The sequence below is a fragment of the Acomys minous genome (genome assembly GCF_964271855.1).
Source record: "Acomys minous genome assembly, chromosome: 14".
Classification (NCBI taxonomy): domain Eukaryota; kingdom Metazoa; phylum Chordata; class Mammalia; order Rodentia; family Muridae; genus Acomys; species Acomys minous.
The window spans coordinates 1,434,553-1,453,719 of record NC_140496.1 but is presented as its reverse complement, the minus strand read 5'-3'; the positions used below and the strand labels follow the sequence as shown (position 1 = coordinate 1,453,719).

The following is a 19,167-nucleotide window of genomic DNA, read 5'->3' as shown; positions in this document are numbered from 1 at the left end:
CATGTTAAAAACAATTTCAGATTTTTTTTTAAAATCTTACTTGCATAGGAATGTTTCATGGTGATTTTTTTTAAAAAAATCAAAATCTTAAGGAAATATCTCTTAAGTTCTTTAGTCCTTATATGATGTCCTAATTACTGTCCATGCTCCAAGTATCGGTTTTTATTTGAAAAATAGCAGCCGGGCGTGGTGGCGCACGCCTTTAATCCCAGCACTCGGGAGGCAGAGGCAGGCGGATCGCTGTGAGTTCGAGGCCAGCCTGGTCTACAAAGTGAGTCCAGGACAGCCAAGGCTACACAGGGAAACCCTGTCTTAAAAACCAAACAAAAGATGAAAAATAGCACCACCTGAACCAGCGGGTCAGAATCCCTTTAGGTACCAAATGACCAGCACAGGGTCTCATATCAGACATCCTGCGTATCAGATATTTACTTTATGATTCATAACAGTAGCAAAATTGCAGCTATGAAGTAGCAAAGAGATAATTGTATGATCGGGTTCAGTGGAATCTGAGGAGCTCTAATAAAGGGTCGCAGCGTTCGGGAGGAAGAGAACCACCGTCCTCCATGAACATTTTCCACTAAGTGACAGTGTCTGGGCTTGCTACGGATGCTCCTGTATTGGTCCTGCCATCTCCTGTGTCTTTTTCAGATGCTAGAATTAGCTCATTGTTAGCCCTGACATTAACTTGAACTATGTGACGCATTTGGCTTCGTTAGCTTTTGGAATCTGTTCTGAATTTACTGCTTAATCATTTCATAGAAATAATGGGCTACGTGGGTTAGGTTTAGCAGTGTAGTATATCTTAACGTTTTATATTACTACATGAAAATAATCAGCACAGTCTGTCAGTGTAATTAGGCAGTGTGCTGTGCGCAGTTGAGCATGCATGATTTATTAGTGTATTTTGGAATCTTGCTTTAATTATTCTAGATCCAGGATAATGTAATTATATCACTTAGCACGTATTAGCTTTAATTTGCCTTTTTAACCTGCTGTAGTAATTAGTCTCAGCCTGTGTGTTCCACATACATGCATAAAGACTACTGTGGGTGTTCTTGGCGTCACCATATTCTGTGAAGTAAATTTTAGACTATAAAATTGCATTCAATAAATTACAAGATTGGCTGTGTTCAGGGCAATTAACTATAGCCTCGGATCTTCCTAAGTAGCTATTTTTTTTTCCTGATAAAACATAACATTCATTAAAACTTTGCACGGAAGCTCTAGAACACGTCTTTGGCAGCTTACATGTGTACAGCAGTGGTTAGTCTTCAGTGTTCCTAGTGCTCAGTGTGCCGAGCTGCACACCTCCACAGTGTGGTGTTGCATGCCGTCCAGTTGTGTGAAACTGGTGGATGTTCAGTTGAAAAACCCAAACCCACTGTGAGGAAAAGAAAATCTATTGCGAGTAAAAAATAGCATGCGGACTTTTAACTGATGACATAAAACTTTCATGATGCGGATTCAGATTGTGTCATCTATTAAAGCCGTGTGTTTTTGTGTTTTACTTGGTCTTAGAGGAGAAGGGCGTTTTCTGGGTTCGAGTGTGCACATCCGTTCTGTGTGTACGATCAAATTGGAATACCAGGACGCTTTTTTGGTTTGGGAGTTTTAACCTCCATTGGTAAATTCTGTAGGCTGTATTCTCCCTGCCCAGTGTCGTAGTGAACAGTTTTCAGCTGAGTTGTTTCTTCATTTCAGAATTGCCTGGACTCTTGGATAGCTTAGCCTCGAGCTCTTGGACAGGGCAGGCTGACATTTTGGCATTTATAGCTGTCTAGTTTTAAGCCACTTGTAATGAAAACAGATTTTTCCCCCCTCTCCTTTTTGCCCTTTGTAGAAGACACCTTCACTGAGAATTTTTTTCCCCAAGAGGGATATTTATTAGCAGGCAGGTTTCAGAAGCCAGGTGTGGCTCACATCTATAATCCCAGCACTCAGATCTCTTTGAGTTCGAGGCCAGCCTGGTCTACAAAGCGAGTCCAGGACAGACAAGGCTATACAGAGAAACCTTGTCTCAAAAAAAAAACAAAATGTTTTTTTTTTTAACATGTAAAAGTTCATGTATAGTTAAGGATAGTAAATGAGAGCCTTAAAATGTTTTTTTCAGAAAGAAAAGATGCTGCTGTTCCTGTAACAGTGACTAGTCTGTTGCCCATGTTTACAGAAGACGCCGTCTCAGTGTTCACCATAGTAAATGCTGAGCCTAGTGGGACTTGAGATCCAAGCCTTGTGCTTGCTAGCAAGCACTCTGACCCCAAGCTATGTCTCCAACCCAGGATTCTTAAAGCTTCTTCTTTGATGTACGATGTCTGTCATACTGAGGCAGTGAGCGCTTTTCATTGAGAACCAGATAATAAGCAATTTGGGCAAAGAGGCAACTGCTTGGTTTTACAGTGATGGGATGAAAGTAGCCGTGGACCTTGTGCAAATAAGTGTGTAGGCTGTGCTCCACTAACAAGGCCCAGGTACCTGTGCTGGTCGCCCCCTCTCGCCCCCCCCCCCGCCCCACCCCCACCCCCCACCCCCATAGACTGACTTTTTACAAAACTATTTATTATGCAGATTTCAGCCAGGCAAGAACGCACCATTCACAATTACCAACATTATGCTGAAGTGTTATTATTCATAGTTATAATATAGAGAAAGAAGGTTCTAAATTATTTACCGCATTAATTCTGTGTGTTGAGGCACATAGAGTCTGGCGTATCTGTAGAGTTTTCTGGCTTATGTAACTTTCTGCACATTTACTTGTCTTTCCAGAATTGCCTTATGCACAAGGACCCTCAAACCATTTCTTAAATTCACTGTCAGCTTTTGCTGAGTACATTAAAGTCTCAGCTAGCTTCCCAACAGGAAGTGCGAAGTCACTGCTGTAGGTACACATACACAGACTTTACCTTCAGAGATACTCGCATCCTCAGGAAACATTGCCTAATACATGCTGTACATGAGCCAGCTACAGATAGGGAGGTTTGAAATCTCACAGGCATAACTTGTTCAGAAGCGAGCTTTTGCGGGTGCTGCCTCTAGGGGGCGTGAGGGTGGAATGAGTCCCCCCTTCCTCCCACCCCCCATTGTTGTTCATTCCTTGACATCATCCCTTCTTTTGGAGCGCAGTTCACTTTCCATCCTGTGGCGTACCGTTTATAAATAACATAAGATTTGTCATTTGCGCGCCACAGAGAACAGCGGTGACATGGTGCTGCCTGAAAGAAAATCTCGGTGTGTACTTTAGTTACAAAATAGGCGACCGAATACGTACAAGCCTGCACCGAGAAAGCAATATATCATCGTTTGCTCCCAAGACCGATGACTTCTAGCATATTTTTCGCTGTTAAAATCGTGCCTGCGTCTCTGTTCGTATTTTCAGCATCCCTAGCCCTCCCTGAGCACTGTTCTCCCCTGGTGAAAATCGGGTAAAATATCTAATACACATGAAGCATTAGAGGGCAGTTCGTACATTGACACTTTCAGTTACTTTTCATCATGTCTTAGCACACTGAGCTGTGGTGAGCCCGCCCACCTCTGCCGTTTGTCTCCCAGGTAGTAACGTGAGGCAGCTACTTCCTAGCTTATGGTGGGTGACCCCATGTGGAGACCAGCTGTTTAGTCTCCCCACCCTTCTCTCCTCCCCACCTCTATCCTTTTAGGAAGATAAGTGAGGAACCAGCCCTGTCACCTGGCCACCAGGTGGAGGTGTCAGCCATTAGAGACTGCCGACTTCCACCCCGGCCTGCCAGGTCAGGCCGTGATGGATGGAGCTGCCTCCTTTGCTTAAGGAAAACAGCCTTGATTGCCCTGCTAAGCCAGGTGCGGCTGGTGTCTCCAGCCCTACTGCCTTGGAGCCTCAAGAAGTGAAAGCAAAAGTTTTAACTCCCTAGTGTGTCAACAGTTCTGTGTCTCCTGGGAGAGACGCCCTTCTGTGACTTGTCTGGTCAGACCGGCACTCTGTTCCCCAGAGTCGCCTTTCTACATGGTGCCAGCTGAGTATGCTGGTGGCTCGTAGCCCCCCGGGACTGTTTCTGATGGCAATGAGTGTCCTGTGACTGCAATGGCCTCTTTCTGTTCTTAATAACTTTGCACCACAGAAAGGTGCCGCAGTTAAACGGCAGAGACAGCTCTCCTGCAGCCTCCTCAGCGCATCTGCATCTTAAATATCAGTGAGAGTTGTTCCAGTTTGTCTATGCATTACACTGGACAATGATTTGATAAAGATTTCATTTCCTCAGATAGAAATGAATTATTTTAGAACTTTTCCAAACGGAAATATTATAAAAACCTAATATATATGTGAAAAAAATTACATTAACTAATGTTGTTATTCTTTATTTTACACCCATGTGCTAGTACTCGTCACGGAGCCAATGACTTTATCCCTGCAGGGTCCCCGGGGCGTAGATACTTGGATCTGAAGCTGTCACTTCTGCCTCACTAATCTTGTATCATTCTGACCCTCCAAGGCTCCCCGAGTAGAGACGTGGGACCCTCCTTGGGTCTGAAGAAATCCAGCTCCTTAGAAAGCTTGCAGACTGCCGTGGCCGAGGTGACACTGAACGGGAACATTCCTTTCCACCGCCCACGGCCACGGATCATCCGAGGAAGAGGCTGCAACGAGAGCTTCCGGGCCGCCATCGACAAGTCGTACGACAAGCCCGTGGTGGAGGACGACGATGAAGGCATGGAGACCCGTGAGTGTGGTGGCTGTGATGGCGAACAGCTTGGCGGCCCGATCAGTGCCCCTCAGAATGTGCCGCGAATAAGGGATCAGTTGTCCTTGAGTCCTTTTTCTCTTTCAAGTCCCCTCCCGGGCTTTCGCACCGTGTGAAGCCGACTTCATGCAGGGGCAGTTAGGAGAGGCTGTCTTTCTAGACTGAGTCCTCCTCTTCAATAGATCTGGTTGGCCTTGAACTTGAAAGCTTTGCTCAGCCCCTCCAGTGCTAGGGAACGCAGGCCTGCCCAGCTATGCTCACCAAGGAGTTGCCTTTTCATCCAGAGTTAAAGCAACATTGGAGGATAGGAGAAAAAACAAAACAAAACAAAACAAAACTTAAAACCATTGCTCTCACCAAGTTATTTTGGAAAACATAGGGGTGTGTTGAAAATGTAATCTGTCTCACCATGAACTTGGTTTATTCCTTTGTATAGTGTAATTTTCTGCTAAAACTCAGTTTTAAATTGGTGTATATTGATGGATAAAATTCACATTAAAAATTATCATTTAGCTGAGTGGTTGGTAGTGGCGCATGCCTTTAATCTCAGCTTTCAGGAGACAGAGGCAGGTGGGTCTCTGAATTTGAGGCCAGCATGATCCATAGAGTTAGTTCCAGGACAGACAGACAGCCAGGGCTACAATGTGAAATCCAGTCTCAAAAAACTGTGTGTATGTGCGTGCGTGCGCGTGTGTATGTGTCTATGCATGTGTTTAAACATTTATTTGCAATTTTTTAGGTCAGGGAAGTACTTGCTTAGAAGACAAGAACTTAGGAATTGTAAAAGCAGGTGTTATTGGTTAGTTTAATCTACAATTGCTAGTTTATATTTATTCTTTTTAACTATATTTATTTTGTTCATGCATGAATTGTACAAAACAATAGGTTTTCCTGTGGTGTTTTCATGCAGGCACACTGCATGCTTTCATCATATCCGTCCCCTCAATGACCATTTTTCCTTTAATTTTTGTCTGTTTGTTTGTTTCTGGTCCTGGGGATGAGCCTGGGACCTCAAGCATTCAAGGCAGGTGCTCTCCCAGTGAGCTGCAGCCCCGCCCGTCCTGGTTGCCTGCCTCTTCCTATAGCTTCCCATACCTGATGCTTCTGCTTTCTCCATTACGGGGGCTCAGGATAACCGTGCCTGTGTAGCTAATTACACTGTGTTGACAGCATCCAAACACCCCAGCCATGCAGTGTGGTGTCTGGAGAAGGAAATGAGGTTACAACTTAGGAGTTAACGCCCAAATGCGACTTATCTATAAGAAAAGCCGCAGGCTCCACAGCCTGACGTCAAACCAAGACCAAGGGGCCATTGCTGTGGGATATAAATCACTTCCCTTTCCACATTTGGAGAGATATCTCCCAGCACATGGCACACACTCCTAAGGCGGATCGTGGCAGGGAGGGAGGGCATTAAGTAAACAAAGCATCTCGAGGAGATTTCAAGCGTAACCGCATCATTTTTTTCACCTATAGCATGTAGCATGTTCTGTCTGGGACATGAATATTTCTGACTAACAGAATACGCAGAGCAAAACTCAGGGAGAGGATGGCTGCGCACCCCTTGTCCTTTGTCTGCATCTAGCCCGTCTTTGCACTATAACCAGCCTGGGAATTCAAACAGACGCATCCTTTTCTTGCCAGATGAAGAACATATTTCCTCCTTTAGCTGCCAGGCCCCGTCTTAAATACCCTGAGTCACCATGCTGTCGCTCCCGCAGGGCCTCCGCTGTAAGCAGGGCTCCTTGTCCTGTCAAACAGTATCGGCCGACACCTTTAGATTCTGATAGAGATAGGTGTGTATTTAACAGAAGGCGGGGCACGTTGGCCCCATCAACACATAGTGTCTACATGTAATCATGTTTTCTTGTTCTGGTTAAAGTGTTTTTAATGCTCCCATGAACTTCAGTCTCCTCACTTGATGTGTTCCTCACTTAAACATAACAGGAGATGGACTGCATGTGAACAAAAGACACCCTCTAGGTTAGTCAGTTTGCATTATTAATAAATAAATACATGTATTTATTAATAGAATAAATTTCTTTAGAAGACCAAAGAAAAGAGGCTTGTTAGACCGTGGTTCTGGATTTCCTGTCTAGAGTTGGGCAGCACAATTGCTTTAAACCCTACAAACTTGTAGAATTTCCTTCTGGTAACGACACTATTGAGCCAGTCTTTGATAAAGGATGCTTGTAAAATTGCCATCTGAACCCAGTCGTGTTTAGCTCTAGGTCAGCTCCTGGAGTTCTCCACTGAGGTGAACATCTGCTTTCACTCCTTCGTGCAAGCTGCCCCTCTTTTAAAATCATACGCAGGAGCCCCAGGAACCCAGAGAGACGGTTCGGTGAGGGTCGGGTGGGGTGGGTAAAGGTCTTTGCTACCAAACCTGATGACCTAAGATTCATCCTCAGGACCCATAAGCTGGAAGTAAAGGAGTGGTTTCCACAAATTGCTCTCTGGCCTCCATATGGTATATGGTACACACACACACACACACACACACACACACACACACACACACACACACGCATGCACACACGCAAAAAGACATGCACACAATAAAAATGTAACTTAAACAGTCTTCAAAAGTCCAACCATTAGCATCATTTGTCAGACCACGGTGTTGGGCATTAAAAGTGGAGAGTAAAAATAGCTTTTGGACATTTCAGGACAGGCTCTGATGAGGGCTTTGGGGGGCATCCAGCAGAGGTTGGATTTGGATCAAACTCCTTAATCCCCGGGGCCTTAGTTTTTTCGCTTGCGACTTCAAAGATCTGGATGTCCAGATCTGCATGTGTGGAGTTGTGTGCCGAGCCTCTGGGAAGCAGAAGACCACCTGAGACCTGTCACCCTCTTTCTGTCATTACTCTCCTGCCTATGCAGATGCCTCTGCCTGCCAGCCTCTCACACCTCCTGTGGAGTTTGCAAAGGAAGCTACCTTGTATCTTCTGCAGCCCTTAGTCCCCTACCTTGGGCTCAGCAAGGTGCAGGGTCCCATTATTGTTTTGGAGACTGTAGGTGGTGGGCAGGCATAGCCATTGCTGGTGTGGAGGAGGGGAGGGAAGGAGAGAGAGGGAAAGAGAGAGAGAGCACACAGCATGGCTAGCATGCGCAGCTCTTTCTGCTGTGCCCACACGAGGCTTGGCATGTACTAGCCTCCCGGTGCACCGTAAGACTTTTGATTCCCTTTAAAGGACTCAGGAGCGGATGGCTGCTGGTATCAGGAGATGACCACCTTCACATACGAAGAGGGACAGGAAGGGTTTCTCTGCTCTCTGGTACAAGACAGGTCAATGGTCTCATCTCCTCCTCTGCCTTCTAAACTGTCTTCTCTAAAGTGTTGCTTGTGTTCTTCCTGTCACTTCAGTCCTTTCCTCTGCATCCTGGCCTGGGTGGGCCTGTACCTCTGTGGCTCTTTGTACACGTCCAAGTTTTATAAAGAGCTGGGCAGAAGGCACTCCCTCGTGTGATTGTTGTAGTCACTTGTTGAAATGAGAATACCAACCCTCCATTGAATATTTCTTTTGAAAAGAGGACCATCGTCTATGCAAAGGTCTCTGGGTAGGCAGGCAGTCATCCCATGAGGATGCAGGGCCCTTCGTAAAAGCCTGCGTGAACTTTGGTGTCAGTGGTAGGAGAGTCCCAGGCTGGGGCCGGGTTGGGTAGAGCATATGGTGGGCAGGAATAATGGATCCCGAGGAATAATGTGGCCCCTTTTTCTTGCTAGCAGGTGTCATATGCTTTTTTGAGGCACTGACTGCTCTTGTCCACTTGGTGAACCCTCCACAGTAGCTATAAATATAAATTGTGGTTCCAAGCATGCCCGGCTCCCCTCTGTGGTACTGCAGTGATGGTTGCGGACCAGTAACCCCAATTTTTAATTAAGCACCTCTGGCTTCCACACACACGGGCATGCGCTTATGTAAGCAGAGCGCTTGCATATGAGCAACACAGTCACTCAGGAGAGGGATGGTCCTGATGGTGCTGGTGAGGGAAGAAGCTGTGCTCACATGCACAGCACTGCACACACTGTGATGGGTGATGGTGCGTTCCTCTGGTCAGCATTCTCAATCTCAGACCTCTACCATCACCTCTCTGCATGGCCACTCCACTGCCACGCTGTCTCTAGTAATCCTCATGAAATCCGATGCTGTTCCTGTCCAGGCAGGTATGAGCCCTCTTTACTGGACTCTAGAAATAACTGTGGTGTTCTCACCGCCTGGTGTAGATGGACCAAGTAAACTGGCAGCATACAGGGTCTTTTTGTTTGTTTGCTTGTTTGGCTGGTTTTTGTTTTTTGCTTTTTGCTTTTGTTTTGTTTTTGTTTTCTTGGGATCAGAGACAAGCACTACTGTGCCCATGTATCCACAGCACTAAGCAGCTTGGACTGCCACGGTGTCTCCATATGAGAGTGTGTTTTCCCTCCAGTCTTACTCGTGAAAACTGCAACACCATGACCCAAAAGCAAGCTGGAGAGAAAAGGGTTTATTTGGCTTGTACTTCCACATTGCTGTTGTTATGGAAGGAAGTCAGGACAGGAACTCACACTGGGCAGGAATCTGGAGGCAGGAGCTGATGCAGAGGCCATGGAGGGTGCTGCTTACTGGCTTGCTCCCCATGGCTTGCCCAGCCTGCTTTCTTATAGAACCCATGACCACCACCACCCCGGGGATGGCACCACCCACAACGGCCTGGGCCCTTCCTCAGTGTTCACTAATTGAGAAGATACCTCACAGCTGGATGTCATGCAGCCATTTCCTCAACTGAGGAGCCTTCCTCTCCAGTGACTCTAGCTCGGGCCAAGTTGACATAAAGCCAGCTAATACTACTACTGTCTCCTCCTGACCTTCAAGAGCCTGAACAACCCACTTCCTTCTTATGTTTCTGAGATTAGTAGGTAGAATATGCCATTTTTAGTATAGTTTTTTGTTTGTTTGTTTTTGCTTTGCAGTGCTGCGTGCTCATTTATAGTCTGAGCAGTGGCTGAAATCTCTTCTTTGACACAATAATAATTTGTAGGTTATCAAAACAGATATTGATGTTAAGCCCACTTATTGCTTAGAATAAAATGAAAGTTTTTAAGACAGAATCTCATATTTCCAAAGCTGACCCTTTACCTCCCAAGTGCTGATGTTTTGGTTGCATGCCACTGTGTCAAGTTTATGTGTTGCCAAGGCAAACAACTGATCTGTATCACTGTCTTCAAATAATTTTAAATGACAAGCCCCACAGTGGAGTCCTGAGTGCTGCCAACATTTTATGTTAGTAAATATTCCACTTGGTAAGAACTGGTGAGAGAAGACCCTTTGCTGACGCGACACATTCTTCCTGTGGCAGAGAAGACACACGACACCAAGAATGAATCTGCAAGGGTTCAGCTTATTGAATGTGTGGCTCTCATGGTGCCTGCCCAGCAACGTACATTGGGGGAGGGTGACCAGCTGTATAGGTGACAGTCCGCCATTGTCTTCGGGAGCATCAAGCCCATTGCATCTGGAAGATGAGTTTAGAAGCTACAGTACACAGGAACATGGTCTTTGGGAATAAGTCTTGAGCTCTTTGGAAAGACAATCTTACTGTTTCTTTGTCTCTACCCACATATGCTCTAGGCTTTTACAATTTTTTTTAAAATGAAATAATCCGTTTTTAGTATAGAGAGTCTTGTGGTCATTCATTTGAACTCTTCTGCTTTCTGTTCCTTGTTTCCTTCATGTCTTGTCCCCTCTCAGCCATGATTGCAGCTCTTTATATTTTTTTTTTCTGTTATTGTTTGTTTGTTTGAGAAAGGATCTCATAGAGCCCAGGATGACCTCAGTTGCTGGGATCTCATGTATGCGCTGCCTCTATCGGTCAGCTTTTTACTACACACCTCAGAAGAGCCTGCTTCTTAAGGTTTTCTTCCTGTCTTGGACATGTGTGTTCCCTCCACCCTCCCCTCCCCACCCACCACCTACCTTTCCCCACCTCCCCCTCCCCCTCCACCCCCCCATACCCCCACCCCACCCCCACCCCAGCCCCACGCTCAGATAAAGCCAACTACTTCCCTTGCCAAGAGCTCATCATTCTAATGTTAAAAGTCAGAGTCCAGAATGGCAGGCCCTGTCACTCAGTGCCATCTGTGTCACTAGCTGTTCATCTCCTACCTCTTTCTCCCTTTCCCGAAGACAAAATAGAAGCTGAAATAAGAATCAATGATAATATTTATGTTCTCAAAGTGTTTAGTATCTGCAAAGGCTTTGCTGGGTCTCGGAGTCCAGTCCTTGGTGATTTTTGTTGCAGCATTATTTATCTCACACACATCCATAGAGAGTCGATGGGTAATTGATTTGCCAAGTTTAGTAGAGTCCTCTGTTCCAGAGAGGGACAGAGAGAGACAGACAGACAGACAGACAGACACTCTGACACAGAGAGAAGGAGAGGGAGGGTGCATGCACTTCTGCGCTGTGAGTGTCTGGGCTGGAGGGTAACCTCAGGTATCTTTTTAGTCCTTTCCACCTTATTCTCCGAAGAAGTTTCTCTCTCTAAACCTGTAGCTCACCAGCGTTGCTATCGATGAGCTCTAAGAACACCTTGTCCCCCTGTCCTCAGAGCATTGGCTTTTTTAAGTATAGACCCTGGAGACTGAATCCATATTTTTATGTTTTCACAGAAATCGCTTTATCACTGATTTACCACTGAGGCTTTCCTTTAGTCCCAAATCTGCATTCCCACCACCTCGTTGTTAACAAGCTTTAAGGGGGAAGGTTCAGCCTGTGTCGCTGCCGAGGAGGCCCTGGAGAGCTTTATATTTGAGTCTCTGTCGTCCCCTGTGAGTTAAGCTGCCTACGAACCCACATCTTTATTGTGAAGCATTGCTAATCCCTGTGTAGATCTTCACAAACGAGAACAGGAAAATGGGTCTGATTCAGGGCCTTTCACTCAGCCAGTATGCTTCACTCCTTGTCCTCAGAGGAGAGTGTCTGTTGAGTGAATATAAAATTATGTTATAGGCCAGGTGTGTGTTGGTGTATGTCTTTAATCCCAACACTCAGGAGGCAGAGACTGGATTTCTGAATTTGAGGTCAGCCTGGTCTACAAAGTGAGTCCCAGGACAGCCAAGGGGCACACAAAGAAACCCCATCTCAAAAAAAAAAGTTATAATTTTAGTTTTGTATTTCTCTGTTTATGTATCTTTGGCATACATGTTTAAATCTAGAAGCATTTTCAGAACTGCCTTATAGGGGACATTAAGTACAAGATCTTACAGTTGTGATGCACAGCAGTAGATATTTTACAGCTGTTTGAATGTCTGACTTGTACTGTATCTACTGATGGTGCTTTCTGTTGCATTTAATAGCAAACCTGACTCCACATCCTAAACGATGTGGCGATGCCGCGCTCGGTACAGCCAGGCAGCTGTGCGTCTATCAGCCCACAGCCCGTCAGTGTCAGCAGAGATCAGCTAGTGTCTTTTTTCCTTGTTTTCTGCTCCTCTGTCCATAGGGTAGTTTCACAGTTTCCTTTTTTGTACCCAGCACAAGGGAAGGATGCAGTGTGACAGGGCCTTGCCTGGTACGGTGACCTTGGCCTCCCAGGCCCGCAGGGTCATGGCTTCTGTAGTTTGCTTTAAACTTAATGAATTGACCCCATGAAGCGTGGTCACATTCTGGGCACAATCTGATTTTACAGAAAAAACAGAAAGGGAGAAATGAATTTTGAGCAGGCAACCAGCAAGAGCTCATTACAACAGCAGCAGTAACACTGGTTCTCAATGAGAGAAAAACACATGGTTATCAGCTGTGCGAGTCCGGTATTTGTGGTAGCCAAAGAGAAATGTTTCGTTCTCTTAACTTTGAGCTTCCTCTCAAGCCAGAGTCATTTCCTCTGTAACCATTAACGCGATAATTGCTCAGACTTTTCTAGACTTTTCAGTGACCCATTCCCAACACGATACCTTTCAGAATTGAGCAGCTCAGTTTGTCACTCGGTCTGGAATTTTAATTGAGCCTCATTTGCATCTGTTGAAAACACAGTGATTAGGTACGTCCTAATTGCAGAATGACTGGCACATCAAAGGCAGTGAGCAGCTCCACGCTTACCTTTTTTAAAAAAAGGAATGAGCAAGTGCTGTCTCCACAGAAGTCACTCAGGAAGGGGCTGCACGCTCGGTGCCAGGGGCCAGGTTCACACACAGAACTCTGGCAAAAACAGCAGGGGTTCCTGTTTGTTCAGAAGTGTACACAGGCTGTCTGTAAGGCTGAGCAGGATTAAAGTGGAAAACAACAACATCTATGCTGCATTTGAAATAAATGGTACATTATCTAAATGTAAGTGCATGGTTTGCTCTGTGCTGGAGCTTACTATGGTGTGAGTCATTTGCCGCTGATGCGCTGCCAGGGTTTTCCTACTGAACTTATTGTTCACATGAGGGTTTTGCATTTTCTTAGTCTGAGGGAATAAAGTATTTCACAGTCCTTACTATAAAGCTAACCCTAAGTACATAGACATAGGATTTAATTTTAATATCTAAAATGCCTGTGTCCTTAAGTCATGTGCATGTTTTTCACAAGTTAAGCGCATGTAGCCAATTCATTTGAGTTTTTTGTTTTGTTTTCTTAAGTGTTTACACATAGGATCAGGGTATAGCGGATTTTTTTTTCCTGAGTCAAAGTGTATATAACGTGACTCCATAAAAGAACATCTTATGTTTGTACATATGAAATTCCATATTGCTAAATATTTTTAATTAGTTGGCATTCAAAGGCATTGGTTAGATCAGCCCCCAGCAGCTCCTCTGTGGTGTGATATAACCTAAATCCGAGTGTTTAGAATAAGAGCAAAGGTTCCTCACTTAAACGGTGTACTCGCTGGGCACAGGAAAGCGAGGTAGGAGTTTTCATCTTATACAACGAGATTACAAAAGCAAAGATGATAAATCACTTAATACTTTCTCTGTTTCATCCAATTCAGGAAAAAAAGTTGCATTACATACATGAGAAAATTATTCTGAATATGGAAAGAATTGGCACAAACACTGCTTCAGCATATAGCGAGTTGTGAAGGCGCCATGTTTATTCTGTTAAGGAGCCAAGAGAAGACATATGCCCCCGGAGTCCTGCCAGCACGGTTAGGCAGAAACCCGACCGTATTGCTACCCATACCCCATTCATGATTTATGGTAATGGGTGCTGTGGAAGGCTAAATCATTTACACTGATTGAGTTCTTCTTCTGTTTCAGACATTATCGAGGGTCATAAAATCTATGAGACGATGTACATAGTTCAAACGCTGATAGCACAGGAATACACCTGAAACTAGTTGGAGGTAATTCCGGTACGGTGGGTGTCTGTGCCGAAGCTTGGTTATGGCTCGTTTTATGAGGCTTTGTTGGAGGAGAGCAGGCGTTTTTTTCTGAAGTCAGAGGAACGTGGTGACTTAGATGCTGATCCAAGTGTGGTTGGGATGTCGGTGTTGAGCCAGTATCTTCCACTTCCAGGGGCGCTGCTTCTGAGCTGCTGTCTGCCTGCCGTCTCCGTGAAGCGCATGGGAGACAGACACGTACGGATTCTATTTGAGAAGCGTGACGATGAAAGATTGTGCGTCAGATGGAAGTTTCAGTAACAGTTTGCTCCCAGGACTTGCACAACACCCTCCAGCCTCCATTTGACTCATTACAGTATTCCAGGATACTTAGGTTTTGACATTTCTGAGAAATTTTTCTTGGCAACTTGGTCAATTATCACAAATTTGGGACCACGCCCATGGTAGCAGCAGTGGCCCATAAGCGGGAGGACATAGCCATGCCCAGAGGTCTGAGGCAGGGTCCTGACCTCTGCTGAGGCTGTGGTTGCGTTCTCTTGGACTGCTCTCACTGGCAGTGACATGTACATGGTGAGCCCCAGGGCATCTGGCCAGCGCTGTTGTCTCTTGTCGTGTGCTCATCACAAAAGTCACAGCCTCAGTTCAGCACTGTGGATGAGACTACACATTCTGTGTCGCCTTGAAAATGCTAACTGGCATCTTCCAACCAACTCTCACTTAATATCTGTATATTCCCAGAGAGGAAAAGAATCACACTTGCCGAGGTTTCTTTTTGTTTTGTTTGTCATTTTGAAGTAGGGTTACCTATGATCTTGAGCCCACCTCCTTTGTGCTAGGATTACGTGGATGCACCATCTCGGTTTATGTGGTGCTGGAATAGCTTCCTGCATGGTAGGCAAGCACTCCGCCAACCAAGACACATCTCAAGCTCCAAGAAAAACATTCCCTAAGTTGCCATTTCTTCTGGAGAAAGATGGTGGCTCTAAGTTAGATAAATCAATATGGGGAAGGGTAACCTTTCCAACGTCATTTTATATGGGTGGTTCCAGGTCTGTAGTGCACTGTGATCTGACCTAGCTTCCCAAGTGAGCATCTTAGTGTGAGCCACAAGCCCTAGCAATCCATAGCACACCCAGTTGCTAACATTGCTTTTTAAAAACATTATGCAAGCCAGGTATCGTAGTGCATACCTTTGATCTTAGCATTTCTGGGAGGCAGAGGCAGGTGGATCACTGTCAGTTCGAGGCCAGCCTGATCTACAAAGTGAGTCCAGGACAGCCAAGGGTACATGGAGAAACCTTCTGTCTTGAAAAACGAAACAACACCACAAAAAACATGATGTGTGTGTGTGTGTGTGTGTGTGTGTGTGTGAATGTGGGTATGTGCACATGTGAGTGAATGCACCATGAAGTCTAGAAGGGTTATCAGATCCCCTGGGATAGAGTTAGGTCAAGCAGTTATGAACATGTCTATTGTTTTTTAATTGTCGGTATATGTATGAGTCTGAGCATGCGTGGGTGGCTGGCCTTGTAGAACTGGGGCTTTGAGTCCCTCTGGAGCCAGTTACAGGTCGTTGTGAGCCAACCAGTGTGAGTTCTGGGAACTCAACTCAGGTCCTCTGAGGAAGCAGGATATGACATTAACCATGCACCCACCTGTCTGACTCCTGTTCTGAGGCTTTGGTTGTGTCCGAGGAGTGACTTGCTGGGAGAAAGACGTACATTGGCTCCTGTGCTGTGCGCCCAGGAATCTGTCACTTTGCCTTTGGTCCTTCTACTCAGCAACTGGCAGCTTTAAAACAATGCAGAACAGTATTGCTTAGGCTATGTTGTCATTTCATTGACTAGGCTTAGATTTATTTTATTTTATTTTTTTGAGGATTTGATAGCGGAGATCTAAGATGCTAGCATGTCCTCTGTCGTCTTAGACTCTTGGTACGTACAGCACTACCCTGGTGCCCTGAGACTGAGAAACAGGCTAGACTGAACTTCAAATCAAGATCTGTTGACCTGGTTTGCAGGCCATTCTACTTAGTTCTGTGTTGCTGTAAGTCCACGTGCATGGATCTCCCTCTGTTGAGGGTAGAAGGAAACGGCCTTGGGATTCAAGAGTTACTTGAAGCCCACATAATCTTTACTGTGTATATTTGGGGGGTAAATTTAGGGCTGGGTCTCTGAACCGATTTCTGACAGTTAACTGTTTCCAGTTACTTGTCATTCTTTAAAATATAAAATACTGAGGGGAAAGCCGGAAGCAGTGAGCTGCTGAGTCCTTGGTTCTCATGGACCACCCGTCTCTACAGAGGTGGAACTGTACTGAGCAGATGGCCAGGTGCTAAAGCGCTCGACACAGAGGCATGGCTCCTCAGCACCAACATAAAAAGGTATGCGTAGTGGCATGCCTGAGAACCCTCAGCCCTGGCGAGACAGGCAGGAGGATTCCTGTGACTTGCTGGACATCCACTTAGCAAATTCCAGGCCGCCAACAGACACTTATCTCAAAATACAAGATGGCCGGCACCTGAAGGTTGCCCAAGGTTGACCTTTGACCTCCTCACACAAAATACATGCATCCACACCCATATGCCCATGTACACTCATGTCCATCCGGTATGTTATGTAGCATTAACTGTTGCATTTACATGTTGTGGTAGCCTTCCGAAGTAATAACACAAGGAGAGCCTGAAGACCTGTTGTCTCCAGAAACAAAACAAACAAACAAACAAACAAACAAAAAAGTCTATTCTCCTTTGTGCAGAGAGACCACATATCAGTGTTTCAGGAAGTCTGGTGTGGGATGCTCTTGCCGATGTGGTTGTTGGTGGGGAGTGGTGTCATTCAGCAGATGAAAGAGGAGTGCGCGGTGTCAGTAGGATCTGTAACCAAGGAGAGAGAAGCACAGAGGAGATGGCCTTTGCGCCATTGCTTTCCCCTGTGCGAATGTAGAGCACAGGACCGTACTGGGTCTGTGTGCCCTGAAGAGGTCTTCCCACTTCCCTTTGCAGTGCGGACTCCGTGGCGAGGAAAGCAGTACCACATTTGCGTGCCCCGCCAGAAGGCCGTTCCTCTCCCGCTCTGGTGCCGCATCTCCACGCAGGGTTTGCCTGGGCACCCAAGTCACCACATGACAGGCCCCGTGAGGTCCCACGTACAGCGTGGTGTCCTGATTTTGTCGCCGCGGCTCACTCTGCATCTTCTCTTCTCCCCTCTTTCCAGTGGAAGAAGACACGGAGGAAAGCTCGAGGTCAGGGAGGGAGTCTGTGTCCACATCCAGCGATCAGCCGTCCTACTCTCTGGAGAGACAAATGAACGGGAACACAGACAGAAGGGACAAGGCGGATAGGAAAAAGGACAAAACCGGAAAAGAAAAGAAAAAGGACCGAGAGAAGGAGAAGGATAAACTGAAAGCCAAGAAAGGAATGCTGAAGGGCTTGGGGGACATGTTCAGGTAAGTGCTCAGAAGCTGGAGGCTGCGGTGGCCCTGGGCTCGCCAATGGGATGTCTCCCAAGAAACCCCACTCGGGCCACGTGATGTGCAGACATCCCGGGCGCCTGCGCACAGGCCCAGGTGCTGCAGCCAGCTCGCTCTCTGGTGTGTACTTTCACAGGCGGGGCGCATGACTGAGGGTGACCGGGGTTAGCAAAACACACGTCTTCGAGGGGAAGCCTAGATTCCCCTTTCTGCCCTTAGCTGCTGCGTTTTTTTTGCTTTCTTAGTGACTCGAGTGTGGCTATTTTTAACTGTTTCAGCTGCTTCCCTCGTGGTATCTTGCCAACCTCACAACGCATTGGACGCTTTCTTCCTCCCACTGCCTGCAATCGGCCCACGGAGGAAAAAGGCCTGTTAAAGTGGTGTTTGTTCTTTTCGTGTGGGAACAATGGTTCATTATTTAAATTTAACACAGAGCTCAAGTTAGTTGTAGCATTTAAAGGCTCATTAATAAGAAGTCTAATAAAAAATGTTACAGATAGAGCTTCAATTAAGCTATGTTGATTAATTTAATACTTATTACTTCAGTCTGTAAGGATTTCATTAGATGTAGTCTCTGGCTGTTTCTTGACAGTTGATTTTGTCCCTAAATTATACGCCAGGGGTATTTAGCATATCATTTCTTACCAATTGCTGCTGTACAATGGAAAGACCAGACTTTGAGACTCGCACCAAAATCCCTGTCAGTTTTCATCTTAGGTGGTTTCGTAAGATTCAGGTATCGAATGTTAAACGCTGAGGTGACCAATGCCCCCCAAAATTCATCCCTAAACACAGCAAGGCAGTGTTTAAAATTGAAAATGTACCATGCATGCAGCCTCAGGCTTGTCAAAACATAGTTACCCTGCAGTGAGTCCCTTCCCTCTAATTTGTTTTTAGTTCTAAAATGTGAATATGAGTTTTTGTTTTCCTAGAATTTCTTGATTTTACAGAGCATGTTCTGTAGCCTTCACAGTGGTGTATTCTGTAAATGTCTAATGGGTCAAGCCTGGGGAGGAATGAAAGTAGAGACTCACACTGGCTCACACTGGCCTGTTGGCAGCCTCCGCTTTAATATATATAAAATATACGTGTTTGCCTTCCGCCCCTCCAGAACCTTGGCAACCACATAGTTTTTCATGCAAGTTTTTTTTCTCGTTACTGTGTTGCTCTCTCTGACTGTGTGTCTCCCTGATGCTCTTTCTTCATTATAGTGTGTGTTGCATGGCCATACATATTTATAGGGGGCAATTGTTCTAACTGCTCCTAGATTCCAGCTCCTGTGATACCTTAGGATGCAGGGGCTTTGTTCTGCTTCTGCCTGGTGGCAGCTCATGAGCTGGCACCCACACAGCACACAGTAATGAGGCTGCCACCTCTCAGGAGCATCTTGAGAATCTGTACTTCTGTCTTTCCCAGTTAGACCAGAAGTGGAAGAGACCTGCCCCTGCCGGGCCTGTGGCCCGCTCCCGCCGACAGCTTCCCCCCCCCTCCCCCGCAGTGTGTGCTCCTGTCCCTTCACCGCTTGCATTCACCTGATAGGTTCAGGGAAATAACAAGGCGAAGTTCCAGCTTCAAAGGGCTGCCTTAACTGCAACTGCTCTTTGTCTGCAGCTTGCAGCTCCCGTGCAGCTTCCTCCTGGGGTTAGTGGAGGGGCCTGTGGGCCCTGAGGATCAGCTTGCT

The 19,167-nt window shown here is 46.0% G+C and overlaps 1 protein-coding gene across 22 annotated transcripts in view; it reads left to right on the top strand.

Annotated features, from left to right (window-relative positions):
- The window catches only part of PARD3 (par-3 family cell polarity regulator), a 527,701-nt gene that overhangs the window by 329,462 nt on the left and 179,072 nt on the right, over positions 1 to 19,167 (top strand). For all 22 annotated transcript variants that reach the window (XM_084756613.1, XM_084756601.1, XM_084756603.1 and 19 more), the window contains 2 exons: positions 4,467 to 4,694; positions 17,231 to 17,462. In XM_084756613.1, coding sequence (XP_084612739.1) covers positions 4,467 to 4,694; positions 17,231 to 17,462 — 460 coding nt within the window. The remainder of the gene's footprint in view (positions 1 to 4,466; positions 4,695 to 17,230; positions 17,463 to 19,167) is intronic.